The sequence below is a fragment of the Tenrec ecaudatus genome, chromosome 10 (assembly GCF_050624435.1).
Source record: "Tenrec ecaudatus isolate mTenEca1 chromosome 10, mTenEca1.hap1, whole genome shotgun sequence".
Classification (NCBI taxonomy): Eukaryota; Metazoa; Chordata; class Mammalia; order Afrosoricida; family Tenrecidae; genus Tenrec; species Tenrec ecaudatus.
The window spans coordinates 100,835,402-100,850,246 of record NC_134539.1 but is presented as its reverse complement, the minus strand read 5'-3'; the positions used below and the strand labels follow the sequence as shown (position 1 = coordinate 100,850,246).

General features: G+C 39.8%; 1 protein-coding gene across 2 annotated transcripts in view; it reads right to left on the bottom strand.

Moving 5' to 3' along the window:
- Positions 1–14,845, bottom strand: part of MAP2K4 (mitogen-activated protein kinase kinase 4) — a 109,734-nt gene that overhangs the window by 55,450 nt on the left and 39,439 nt on the right. For both annotated transcript variants that reach the window (XM_075561076.1, XM_075561075.1), the window contains one exon: positions 13,550–13,652. In XM_075561076.1, the coding sequence (XP_075417191.1) occupies positions 13,550–13,652 (103 nt within the window). The remainder of the gene's footprint in view (positions 1–13,549; positions 13,653–14,845) is intronic.

Below are 14,845 nucleotides of genomic sequence, written 5' to 3'. Positions count from 1 at the left end.
GCAACAGAAGGAATGATCTCACTAGCAGCAAGAAGGAAGAGGCCAGTGGAGAGTGCGTGCTTTGGATCCTGAGCTCCCTGTGTACTGAACCTCTTTGATACAGAGATGGAAAGCGATGCCACCAGAGGAGCAGAGGAATGGCAGCAACAGAATCAAAAGCCAGAGCAGGAGTCAAAGCAGTAGGCTTCCCAGCTCCAGCCCCACAGATGAAGTAAACTTAGGTGCTATTGGGCAGGAAGCAAGCATCCTAATTGAGGGAGCTAGGTTTCCTGACCTACAGGGCTGGAACCAAAACCTTCTGGCAGAGCCTTATTGGTCGCCAAAGAGCTTTGTGACATTACTCTAGTAGGGCTAAGGTCAAAAGGTCATGTGATTGAGGAGGACAAGGGCCACAGAGAGGTGAGGGTGAGCCTGTGAACCCAGCTAAGAGGCTGGCCTGACTTCAAGAACTGTGGCCTACGCATTTCTGATCCTGTTAACTTCTCTACTATAAACTCCATAATTGTGAGCATTGTTCTGAGAGTTCTGTGTGGCTCTTGCCGAGAATTATCAAACTCAACTAAGCAGAAAATGCTATGGGAGAGATAGTTGGTTTCAAAATTGCAAAGGAGGGTAGCTTCTAAGGATCTGCTTCTTCATTTGGAAATTTGGGGGCGTGGTTTCCAATTAATTTTCAACTGTAAATAGTTCTTCCGTTTTACCTCCTGTATCATTGCATTGTGCCTGTTGTCTTAAAAACTTAAAAACACTTGCAAGCAGGCATCCAAGGCAGTAATAATTGGTCTGCACTTGTCTGGAGCGACTGAAGGAGGTAGAGAGCAAGGAGAAGGCAAATGAATACATGGCTAACTGCTTCCATGAGAACAGTTGACTCCTTTTCCTTAAGACCAAAATAAATGAATAGTGTCCTATTAGCATTACTGATCATGTTGATTAAAGATTCAATAGAATGGTGACCAATGGGAGGGGAAAAAATGCAGAATAGGAATTGGTTTTCTTGTGGAATCCAAACCCTGGGCCATTGAGAAAGAATGAATCCCTAAAACTACTGTCCTAAGAAAACTGTTACACTTTAAGAATTATCTCCTGGATCTTCTTAAAACCAAACAATGGTTTAGCTCAACTAGTAAGGAATGTCTTCATTGAGCATTATGCTCTTCAAAGATCTACCTACACAGGATGGAATTGACAACAGTAACCAGAAAGACCGGACAGATACTTTGGGAGCGGTGGGTTTACATTAATGGTGGAGGAACATCTCAGAAAAAGAGTGTGAGTGGAGAGCAAATGCTATGAGAGTGATTAGGGCAAAGAATGTACCGATGTGCTTTATACAATTGATGTATGTATATGTGTGGATTGTGATAAGAGTTGTATGAGCCCCTAATAAAATGTAAAAAAGAAAAAGACTGTGAGAATGCTGTACAACTCCAAGACTGTCTGTAGACAGTGTCACCGAAGTGGATATGTAATAACTTAAATTGGTGTGTGTTTTTGCTGTGTGTGTACAAGAAACAAACTTTTTAAGTACTTTTTAAATGATTTATATATAAATGTCCACATAAATGGCTCAAATATCTTTATCTCTGAGTTTGATTTCATACTTTTAACTTGACAAATAAACCTTTTGGGAGAAAAATTCTAGATACAGTAAGTCCCTGAGTTACAAATGTCCAACTTGTTGACAACTGGAACTTTAGTATTAAATAAATTTTCCCTCTTTGAAAAGACTGACCAACTCTTACTTAACAAATTCTCATCACTATCACTTTCCCTTGCTGCACATGCAAATTTCAAAACATGGACAAGGCTTTCGGTCTTTTCTTGCACTAAAATAAGGGTAAAATTGATGTATGGATTGTTATAAGAGTTGTAAGAGCCCCAAATAAAATGACATAAAAGTTTTTTAATAATTAAGTGCCATTGACTGTACTCTTCGTATGCCTATGTCTTATAAAATAAACCTGACTGAGAAAATATATCTACATGATCAGTTAGCTGATCAATTACAAAAGAATCATGTAATTATTTCAATCAAGAAACTAAATTTTTAAAGCCCAACTAATGAAGTTATTTCCAGATAAGCAAGCATTCATCTCCTCCCTTCCAAAACACTACGAAACAACCCCCCCAAAAAAAACACAATTTTTTTAAAAGTTAAACCTCTAACATCAGAGAGACTGACAGAGGAGACTAGCAAATGATTTTTGGAAGACTGAAAATAAAAGAGGAAGTAGCAGATTTAACAATACAGAAAAAGGTAAAACCAAAAATATCTGTCACTGACATGTTTTTAAAAAGTGAAATGCCACAAAATAGAAGGCCCAGAAAGGCTCAAAAACTGACGCCATCAGTAAAGGATAAGGAGTGGGGAGAAGGTGGGGAACACTGAAAGTTCAGACAAAATTGAAAGTACACAAAGGTGTGGGAAACAGATTTCTCCCAAGTCCTCTCCCCCAAATATATGTTAGGCTTAGGACACTGCTTACAGCTAATGGTAAAAGATTGTCAAGTTACCTCCCTGAAGACAGTCAGTTGCCTGACTACTTACTGTCTGGTCCCACCACAAGTTAGTAGGGCCCACTCCCTGCTGTTAAGGACAATGGGCTACTTCTCCCTAAAGGCTTGCAGTCATAGGCTTGGTCCCTATAGGGTGGGTTTACACCCTACTGATAAGGATTTCTATAGTGAGTCAGAGAACAGGTCAAACCTGCTCAGTGACATCCAAAGTTAAGCTGACTCCCTGAATCTAGAATCCTTCCACCTTGTCACATGTGTGCCCCTACTACCTCCCCTTCCTATTACGTGGATACCCCTAGATCACCCCTCCTCCCATTACTGTATTACCTATAGCACAACTCTTTCCTGTGACATATGTCTTCGCCTGTAATTAGGGGGCTTGCACATCCCTAGAGAATATAAAAGCCTTGGTTAGCAATAAAGATCTCTCTCTCTCTCTCTCTCTCTCTCTCTCTCTCTCTCTCACTCTCACTCTCACTCTCACTCTCACTCGCTCCCGCCCGCTCCCGCCCTCTCTCCACCCCATGTGGACCACGAAGTGAGGCTGAGGTGAGCATGCTACCATAAAATGTGTCTGACTCCATTATTTCAATCTCCCTTCTATCTCTCATGCTATCTATGACTTTACTATAATGTTACTTATTATTGCTGTATAATTGTGTCTAACGGACCTGTCATGATGTGTTAAAGGCCAATGAGATTCGCTTATGGTCAATGATCCCCTCATGGCCCAAAGTCATATATTTTAGAGAAACTACCAGGGAAACGTCAGGCAAAGAGAAGATGAAGTAAACACATGTACAAGGGAGATATATATGACTTCCTTTGTCTAAATCAACTCCCGGAATTCTAAGAGCTGGATATGCACATCTTTCCTCAGAAACATGGTCTGTTGTTAGTTCTTGTCCACTAGATTCCAGCTCATGGCAACCCGTGTCCACAGTGGAACTGCACCACAGGGTTTTCAAGGCCATGACCACTCACAAGTAGATGATCAACCCTGCCTTCTGAGGAGCCTCTAGACCAACAGCTCTCAACCGGGGGTGGGGGGGGTGTCAAATGACCCTTTCAGAGGGGTCACTCAATTCATCACAGTAGCAAAATGACAGTGATGAAGTAGCAACGAAAATAACTGTATGGTTGGGGACTCACTACAACATGAAGAACTGTATGAAAGGGTCGTGGCATTAGGAAGGTTGAGAACCACTGTGAGGGATGAGAAAACTGGCAACCTACTAGAGTCACGTGTTTATTTAACCTCTTCTTTTACCCAAGAACTCCGCAATCAAAGAAGGAAGCAGCAGCAAAGCGGAAGAGGAAGATGAGAAAAAGAAAGAAAGAAGAAAAGTTGCCAAAGAGTTAATACCAGCTCATGTAACCTCAGGTATAGCAGCAGAAGTTTGCTCCAGAAGAGATGGTTTTCCTTCCTGGCAAAAATGAGGGAAGACTTCTAGATACTGATATTTGGGAGTTCTCTAAATTTAGTAAGGGGCCAAATTTGGCTTTCAGAGTCTAAATGCAAAATCCGGTCCCTCTCTAGGTCTGACCAATCATATTCCAATGTTCCCAATCAACTTTTAATTGCCTTGACTTATGTTTACCTAGCAAACAACCAACCAATGATCAACCAAAATCAAGATCAATTTAAGAAGAAATGTATGTGACACTGAAGGTGGAATAAAGATTTTTTTAAACCTAAAGTAGAGTTCTATTAAGAGGCTAAAGGGGCTGAGAAAAAAAAAAAACACCTCTTTTCCCCTAGAAGGAAGAGTAGTTTCTAGAGTGAACAACTTTGTGAATGAAAGAAGGAAATGAGGAAGGGAGCAGGAGCTGAAGGGAGAGACAGCTCTAATGGAAGGGAACAGGAGGAAGAGATGGGGAAGCAGGAGGGGAGGGGAGAGGAGTGATGGGAAAGGTGGTTAAAAAAAACAGATCATAATGATATTTCAGAGACTGGAATACTAAACTACAATCATACACAAAATGGGGAGGGGGGAACATTCCCAGGATTCAGGAATCAGAATGGCATCTGAGTTTTTACAGTAGCTATGTATACTAGGAAACAATGAAGCAATGTCATCAAAAAACTCTGAAGGAAAATTTCTACCAAAGCATTCTAGGTCTAAGAAAACAACTTACCTGTGAGGGTTAAAGAAAAACATGTTCAGGCAACGAAGAACCCCCAAAGTCTTATGCTAAAGAAGATCCCTTTGCAGGTGTGGCTATCAGATGATAGATACTCCCAACAAAATGAGAGTGGATACTGAGGAAAAAGCAAACATGGCACCCTGGAGACGGGAATCAAAATTAGGAGACAGATATAAGCAATTCACAAGATAATAAAGACAAATAAGCTGTGCCAGAATCGTCAGGTGCACTGAGGAAGGGTGTGGGGCTAAGGAAAGGGGTAAACACTGTACGAGGCATACAAGGAGAGAGGACTGCTTAAGGGGGGAGGAGGCGGGAGCCACTAATATATTCAATACCATTTTGAGCAAAGATTGACAGTGAACCACAAAATAAGGTGATTGCTAACCCAGGAAAACTAATTTACTCAAGAACAGCAATATAATCATATTGTAGCACTTGACTGTAAAAAATGAAACAGAACATTCTTGAAAGATTTGTTCCCTCTAAACAGCAAACTCCCTTTAAAATAGTAAAAAATTTTAGAAACATGGCTATTCTTTAAAGGCAAAGGACTTCTATAATATTCTAAATTAAATCAGAACTCAAAAATTTGCTATCTGACTTCAAGTGGTTAGAAAATTGATTGGTAGCAAAGAAGCCAGATGGGTCTTTTAAAGAGAACATTGTGGTATTGTGGATAAAGCACTAGAGACATGTTTTACAATCTCTGTCTGAGCCTGCTGATTCAAGGGCAAGGTGGCTAACAACATAGCCAATTGCAGCAACAATTCCTTTTTTCAGAATACCAAATTAGCCCCATGGAGTTGGAGACAGACAAAGTCCAAAAGTAAGTCCAACTCTTGCAAGATGCTAGTCTGCTTGACCCCCTCCCTCCCCCACACCCGCCACCAAGTTTCCCTTGAGTATATTCCCTCTTGTCTCTGGGTTCTGCAGATCGCTGTAGTATTCCCCACAGAACACACAAGAGTTAGAAGAAATGTCTCTAGCAGTGGCAGGTGCATTTCAGTCAAAATCTGAAGTTCAGGCAGCAGGGGTAAGCTAGATGCTGGAGCTAGAGGCTACACTTCCCTCCTGGCTCTTGCCAATGATAAAATCACACCCTTGCTCCTCAGTGGACTCATTTTATATGCAGCAGGATGGTACTGCAAGGAATCCTGTTCCCCGTTACTTACAGGTGAATCCTATCAGTATTTCACCCACCTTCTAACCAGACCCACACAGGGGAAACGTCGTTTAGTGGAAGTTACATAATGCAATCAAATGTCACCCAAATATAAAAATCTAGTATCCACCATTGAACTGTATCTTATCTATGCACATATGACCTGGGTCCTCTGGCAAGATATTGGCAGTAGGCACTGGGCTCCTACTAATCTTAATCAGCCAGGCCATTTTAGAAACAATTCTTTTTCCTCATCCCAGCTGGACCACTCAACTCCATACATCCATTGTAAGGAACATTAACCAAGATAACCATAAAACCGAGTGTGGTTTATTCACATCCCCGACGAAGGTCAGAACTTAATCTCATTCTTTTCCCAGGTGTTAGCAAACAACGACCTCCAAAGCAGGAGCAGAGCCACGGGCCTGGATGAAACCCAGAATGATCATATAGCATAGGCAGGGGCAAGGGCTGAACGATAGTATGGCTGAAAGGGCAATATTAATTGAGTAGAACTAAGCAATTAACTTTTTGTTAGGTAAATAACTAAACATTATTAAGGTCCTTAAATATTTTAGAATTCATGTCCAACACACTTCAGCTCTAAACATTCCATTGGGAAAGAGAGGGAACCATGCTGAATTTCAAAGGGGGGCAGGAAAAACGGGGAAGCAATTCAACTAGCCCCACCCTGTTGAGAATGACTTCTCCAGCAAACCACAACTTAAAGAGAGGTGCCAGAACTATCATCTGCACCAAGGAGTGTGTGGGCTAAGGGAAGGAGTAAGAAGTCCAATAATGCAAACTTTAAAAGATGCCTCACCACGATTCATGACATCTCAGGTTTTAAAATATTCACTACTACTTGTACCATTTATTACTGCCATTTTGTGAACATCCTCCAAATTCAGGAAATTTCAGATATAGAAAAAATATTTTCAAGTTCCCATAGAGTAGAGTTTTTACACTTAGGAATAGCCCAGGTGACTGTTTTGGAGAATGGGGTCAGACAAAACTATAGCAACGATGAAATATACAACTTTCCTCTAGTTCCTAAATGCTTCCTCAGCATTCCCCCCACCCCAAACAATCATGATCCCAATTCTACCTTACAAATCTGACTAGTCCAGAGGATGTACAATGGTACAGATAGGAACTGGAAACACAGGGACTCCAGGACAGATGAACCAGCGGTGAGAGTGGCAATACTGGGAGGGTGGAAGGAAGGTGGGGTAGAAAGGGAGAACCGATTACAAGGATCTACATATAACCTCCTCCCTGGGGGATGGACAACAGGAAAGTGGGTGAAGGGAGACGTCAGACAGGGCAAGATATGACAAAATAATAATTTATAAATTATCAAGGGTTCATGAGGGAGGAGGGAGCGGGGAAGGAGGGGAAAAATGAGGAGCTGATGCCGGGGGCTTCAGTGGAGAGTAAATGTTTTGAGAATGATGAGGGCAACAAATGTACAAATGTACTTTACCCAATTGATGTATGTATGGATTATGATAAAGAGTTGTATGAGCACCCAATAAAATGATTTTTTTTTAAATATTATAGGATCTTCCCTCACCTCTAGTGCAAAATACACTGACAGAAGGAGTGCAAAGTTGGCTTAATGTAAGACCAAAAGCCACAGCATCAAGATTTAGCAGTGGGTTTCCCAGACCACAGTCCAAGTAAAAGTGAGAGCTTTCAGGCAGGAGATCTCCTGGCAGAGGCCAAGGATCAGAGTAAGGCGGGCCTGTAGGCATAGCTGACAAGAGGTTGTCCTGACCAAACAACTGTGTTCTGAGTATTTCTGATCCTGAATTGTAACCTGTTAACTTCCCTTATACATCTCGTAATTGTGAGTATTGTCTATGAGATCTGTGTGGTCACTGCAATGAATTATGAAACCAAGCAAGGAAACAGAGTGACATTAGAAGGGCTGGTTGGCCCAGAAATGGTAGCATGTTTGATAGGTGGAGGTATGTCTGACCTCCACCTCATCGTAATCAACCTTGGGTTGATGTTGAATCTGATTCTCCTTCCTCCTTGTAAATTCAGGAGGTCAGAGTTAATCTCTGCACCATTTTGACAGTAGCAGAGATGAGATTAATGATGGTCACAACATCCCAAGAGAGAATCTTTAGATGACAGGTAAAACAACTGCATTAAAATCCTTTCTAGAAGAAACATCTAGACGGGTTTCCTTTATACTTCTCCTTCCCCGAGGAGCACATGTCTAAAGATAATAAACAAAATATTCGCCTCCTACAGGGAAAAATTGGTCCTGTTCATCCTGTGATTGAGAATGTCCCTGTTCTACAAACCAGCTCTTTAATCACGCACAGATGGAAGCCCACCAGTCAATGAGAAATACCCAGTAGAAAATACTCCCAATCAACCTTACAATTAATTTCCTCATCCTCAAAAGCCAATAGACCACCAGACACAAGACACAAGGGGAGAAAAAACAAAAACAAATTAAAATGGCTGAATAACACAAATAAAATGGCAAAGAAAATAGAAGCATCCTGAGAGCAGAAAGGACCTTCTATTGTGCAAAAATTTGAGTCACAATCAACCCATGGAAGTAAAAATCCATTACCAAAATATACTATTACTGCTACTACTCACTGCCATCAAGTGGATTCCAACTCTTAGCAACCCTACAGAACAGAACAGAACTGCCCCCGTGGGTTTCTGAGGCTGTACATCTTTATGGGAATAGAAAACCTCATCTTTCCCCTACGGAGCGGCTTGTGCTTTCCAAATACTGACCCTGTGCTTGGCAACCTAAGGCATAACCTACTATGTGACCAAGTATCCTTACCAAAAACAAGAGTCAGAAAATAAAGGACACCTCTCAGAATGCACTGCAGGCAGACAGATGAAAAATATGAAAGAATAGTCTTAAGAAATTCAGGAAGTCTAAAAGTCAAAACAAATAATTTCAGGAAAAGAGAATAAAAAATAATGAAAACCAGTAAAGAATATCAAGAGATAAGCAGTAGAAATTGTCTCAGAAATAAATGAATCTCCAGACTCAAAGAGCTCATGAAGTATACAAAAAGATGATTCACACATAGGGAGAGCCACATATAATTTTAGAACACTAAGAATAAAGAAAAATAAAATGCTGAAGCTCCACATGAGAGAAATAAATAGGCACTAAGTAATATCTCTGCTGATTTAAATAGATCTACACATAGTCCCTCCCCAAAGGTTATCTTGTGCTTACACTTCACAGAATGCCACACACCCTTCCCTCCACCTGTCCTTCCCTACCAGTTTTACAATGTCCAATTCAAAACATGTTCTCCTGTGAAACATGGACCAAGTCATTCCCATAGAGTGATCTCACCTTCTCCTGCACCATTTGTTTCACATTCGCTCCGCATTATCTTGTGCCAATTACTATAGCCAACTGTCAGCTCTTGAAATGTGGTTTAAATTGTTGCATATATTTAATCCTGCACAAAATCATGTATCCAGAAAACAGTAAGAGTCAGATGGATCTGAGTAGTTCCTTGGGCATATTTTAACTGAATTAGTTGCTTATTCATCTTATTTCGTAAATCCTCTTCTTGAAGAGAAATCATCAGTAGTTTTCAGCATCGGCTGGCACCGGATCCAGAGGAAGGGAATGGGAAAACAGAGATGCTTTTTCTTAATTTGCAAAACTATAATCTGATGAAGGAACCCTGAGGCATACTGGGTTACATGTTGGGTTGCTAACAACAAGGATATCAGCTCAAATCCACCAGTCGGCTCATGGGAGAAAAATGAGGCTTTCAGCTCCCCTAAAGAGTTACCGTCTTAGAAAATTACAAAAGCAGTTCTGTTCTGTCTTATAGGGCCAATATGAGTTAGAATCAACTTATTGGCAGTGGCTTTGGTTTGGGTTTTATCCCGAGGGGCTAACGCTGTTAATATCTTTGCTAGTAGTTGTCTCTTCTTGCTATTTAAGAAGGCACACCAAAAGAAGGGGGGGGGGGCTGGTTTTTGAAAAGCTACGTGTTTACATTTTTTTTTTTTTTTACAAAACAGCCTTTTCACATTCAAAGTCCTCTCCATTACACTAAATACATTTGTCATATCTGCAATTCCATTCTTGGAAACATTTTTCAGGCTCCTCTGTTTGGATGGCTGACAGCACCTCCCTGTTTTTTCCACCTCTTCTCCTACGTCAAGTCGCTGTCCTTTAATGTCCCTCTTCATTCGTGGGAACAAAAAGAAGTAGCACAGAGTGAGGTCAGGTGAGGAAGGTGCGTGGGACAAGAGATATATGCTGGTTTGGGGCAAAAATTGGCACACTGAGATGGCTGCGTAGGCAGATTCACTGTCGTGGTGGAAAACCAGTTCCCCGTCTGCCACAAACCAGGTCTATTTTGGCCTATCTTTATGCTATCTTTTCAGAAACTCTAAACAGAAAGCTTGATTAAAACAGTCTGACCTGATAGAATGAACTCAAATTACACTATGAGTCAGTATCTTCCTCTGTTTGGGAAGTTGACGGACATCCAGAATGAGGTTTGTCATCCATCAATATTTCACCTTTTTGAAACGAAAAACCATTTGTACACTTGAGTTTTCCCCATTGTGCTGTCCTTGTAAGCTGTGTTCAACATCACAACAGGCTCTGTGGCATTTTTTTGCCAAAGAAGGAAAGAAAATTTCACAGCCGCAAGCTGTTCTCTTTAATCAGCCATCACAAAAAAAAGAGGTTCAAGCAAAACTGCTTTGACGAAAAATTCACTGTGACCAGAAAGAACCTTCCCGTGTGACGCCACTGGGTGCACTAACCCAGAGCAAGCTGTGCCTGATGCTCACCTAGAGGGGAAATGCGTACTAAGAAAGCCCCTGCACTGTCAAGGGCGAGTCGGGTTTGTTTGGGGTTCTTTGGTACCCCCTTGTAGATAGCTGACCTATGTAAGAAATAAAATTTGTAAAATGTCTAGCTCTGAAATGCTTCACATATAAGAAGCAAGTTCTAGAATTGCTGATAAGTGTAGGGTACCTACTATTAAGGTCTGTCAATTTTTCAACCCATGCCGAGAAGCAATGGATGAGAAACCTGGCTGCTTAGAGATTTCTTGTCAGCTAGTCGCTTAAAAAGGAGTCTTGATGGCATAGTGGTTACATGTTGGAGTGCTCACTGTGCGGTCAGCAGTTCAAAACTACTGGTCTCAATTTGATGGCAGTGAGTTTAATTCTGAAAATTTTAGATAGAGTGAATTTTATAGTAGCTTCCACCAGAAATCCTGGGAAATTGGGAGAGGTGCTTATGTAAAGGGTTTTTCCTTACTATTGGAACTCTCACTATTGGAGAATCACCAAATTGGCTTCCTCACAGTAGCCCTCACTGGGTACTTGAGAGAAAAGTAAAAAGCCTGGGATTTTAGGCTGAGTTTTGACAAGATACTTAATTATGAACATTTGTCCAATACAAATTGACCGAAAACTCTCCAAGTTATTTGTATTACTCCAGAATTCATTTACAATCTAATTCATTCCTCCTAAGGTTCTAGATGTATGTATACCTAAACATAAACCCTTTTGCTTCTAGACATTACTGTTCAAAAACAATTACTCAAAAACACTCTACTGCAAGATATGCTGCCTTCAAACTACATGCTACTATATGCAAATACTGTACACACCAAACGTTTGAGGAAAAGTGGCCGTCAATGTGCCTTTTAAAAAGAATCAATATGCTTTTAGTTAAATCAACTATGAGCTTGTACTCAAACTTGATTTAACTAAAAGTATAGGGTGCAGTAAAGCACCAATGAAACACTATTCCTCTGGTTCCTTGAGGCCTCCTCACCCCCCACTGTCATGACCCCAGTGCTGCCTCTCACTTTGGACTAGCCCGGAGCATGTGCACATGTACAGAGAAGAAATAAGAGCTCAGGATCCAGGGACAGGAATGGGAATCCAGAACAGGAACACAGAACCCAGGAACAGGAATGGGAACAGCAATACCAAAAGCTTAGTGGGAAGGTAGGGAGAGGAGGTGAGGATGGGGAAACAGATCGCAATGATGGACACATACCATACCCCCTGCTCCAGGGGAATGAACAACAGAAACCATAGGGAAGGGAGACAGCAGATGGTGTAAGATATGAAAATAATAATAATTTGTAATATATCATGGGGTCACAATGGGGGGGGAGAGGAGCTGATACCAAGGGCTTACTAGAAAGTAAATATTTAGAAATGATGGCAACCTATGCACAAATATGCTTGATACAAATGATGTGTGGATTCTAATAAGGGTTGTAAAAGCCCCCAATAAAATGACCTTTTAATAATAATGTATTGTCATTTTTCTTTACTATAGTAGCTTCACAATCCCTAATATTAGGACTGACCAAAAGTGATTTTTATAGATATGAGTATGAATATAAAGCTACTCGCGTTGACACTGATGATTATTTTGAGAGAGTGAGGGGTGAAAAGGGGTTTTAATACAATTCACTTCAATTTATTTGAAGGTTTCTGTAACCACCTTTAAGCTAGCATTTGAATTAACTTGCATATATTTGGTTTGGTTTTTTAATAGTTTTGAATACAATTTACAGACAAGTTGCTAGTTCAATGATATTGAGAGGAGTTGTGCAATTATCACCATAATCAATTTTAATACATTTTCATCTTTCTTGTAATCACTACTGCTTGCTCATTTCTCCCCAACCTCCCCCATGTCCATGGGTAATTGTGAATCCAGACACTGTCTCTATGATTTATTTATCCTGAATTCCACAAGCAGAAAAACATTCAAGACAAGAAACCAAAAAAAAAGAAAAAGCGAATAACCATAACAAAATAAAAACCTCATTCAAGGATGTGCTTTATACAATTGATGTATGTATATGTATGGATGGTGATAAGAGTTGTATGAGTCCCTAATAAAATGTAAAAAAAGAAAAAAAAACCTCATTCAATAATAAAGCAGAAAATATAAAAAACTGAGATAAATTTAAAATGGGTCCAAATGAGAAGGTATTGCCTAACCATTCTAACCTAACCACCTGCCATTATCGACTCCACAGGCTCTCTGTCAGATAGCAAGGGTAGCCACACCCCTCAACCATCAGGGGGGTTTCACCAGAGGCTTAATATCAGTGAGGACCCTGCAAATGGTTTTTGAGCATCCACTGCCACCCACAGCCTTCTGCAAACTGGGTGTTCAGAATTTAGGCTTGACTTGAAGATATTTTAATAATATTTTCAGTGAGATACTCTAATAATTCTCCTTTTCAATAATATATATATATATATATATATATATATATACATATATCCCCCCCCCACTGGATAAACTTTTAAAACCTCACAGGCACCTGGAGCACATGCCATTCTTACAGTGAACATGGAAGACTTCTATGTTGTCACCAAGTACATGGAAATGAGCTGAGCGCATCTACAGAAGGCAGTTCAGACGCCTGAATATACTCTGCAGTTTAATAGAAAATCCAACAGGAAAGGGATTGGAATATCCCAAAATCCTCAGTTCAGTTTAATGAGAGAAATGATATATATACACCTATATCGTCTAATCAACCTTTAACAAAGAAGATTGTGCTTTCTTACATGAGACTACAGAAATCACTAGCTTTCTATAGTACAATTTTAACCAGCCCAAAGACCAATGAAAATGCCAGCCTCGAGCTTTAGAAAGAGTCACAAAATGCCTTTTATTTGACTACCAGGTATACTCACATGTGTGGGTTTTGAACTCCTGTAGGATTAGGATTCAGAGTAAACCTTGCTGTCGATTTGAAAGGTGGATTTGCAAAATTCAGCTTCAGTGCTTTGCGTTTACCTGAGAAATAACAAATGAAAAGTACAAGTTTCAAGTACTATAAAAATAACTACCATTCATCGGGCACAAAAGTCACACCAAAAGCAGAGCTACAACTATACAGATAATGCCCTATTTTAAAAATCAACAGAGAATTTCTCAAGAATTAAAAAAAAAACGGTAAATACAAATTACCTTTCATTGATAGCAACCATAAATTACATTTGTGCTGCAATCCTATGCTAGCAGAGCTGGGGGCTTCGAATTTGACTTGTTCAGGGGCCTTAATGCTTTTACAATGAAAATACAAATATAAAAATCATTTACTTCAGCAGATAATATAAAAAAATACTAAATTATTCCTCCTTTCCAATGTTATACTTTCATTTATGTCAGTTTGACAAAAAGAGAAATCTTAAATTTAATATAAACAACTGAGAATCTAAAGCACTGCCAATGCTTAATGGGATAAAAACCAACTTGTAGGTTAAAACATAGGTATCATTCCAAATAGTCATTTATTTGCAGCAACTTATTAGGGAGGGGAAAAGGAGGACTAAGGTATATATATTTTTATTATACAAATATATCTATTACAGAAATTTTTTAAAAGATAAAACAAGTCACTTGTAAATCCCCGAAATTAGTAGGTTACTTTCTGAAGATGTTTTCTATACATAGATACAGGTGTGGTTGTTTCTTTAGAATGAAAATCAGATCACGATACTATTTTGTTTTCTCTCAATGTCAAAAGGTCTTATAAGATTCCCTAAGTTACTTTTTTTTAAGAGTTGGATTTGGAAGCATTACTTGAAAATCTTATTTTCATGTTCATAAGAAGGATAGTTTTCCCCAGCACTCACTCTTCACCATTTCTTACACACATAACTACTCATCAAATAACAACACCTTTGTAATCTCCATATGGACCTTAGTGGACTCAGGAATAAAAATAATAAAGCAACCCACTACCATCAAGTTGATTGCAATTTATAGTGACCACAAACAGGGTGCTCACGACTGTAAACTTTGGAGGAAGGCTTGAATTGCTCTGACCTCATATAAACAGCCCAGTGCCCACGGTACCACCAAGGTGCCTAGGTAATTGATTAAGCTTTTAAAAAAAAATGCCTTTTCAGGTGCCCAAACCATTTTTTATCTGATAGCAAGGAAATAAAGAACAGTCAAACTAAACATATCAACAACAAACAAAT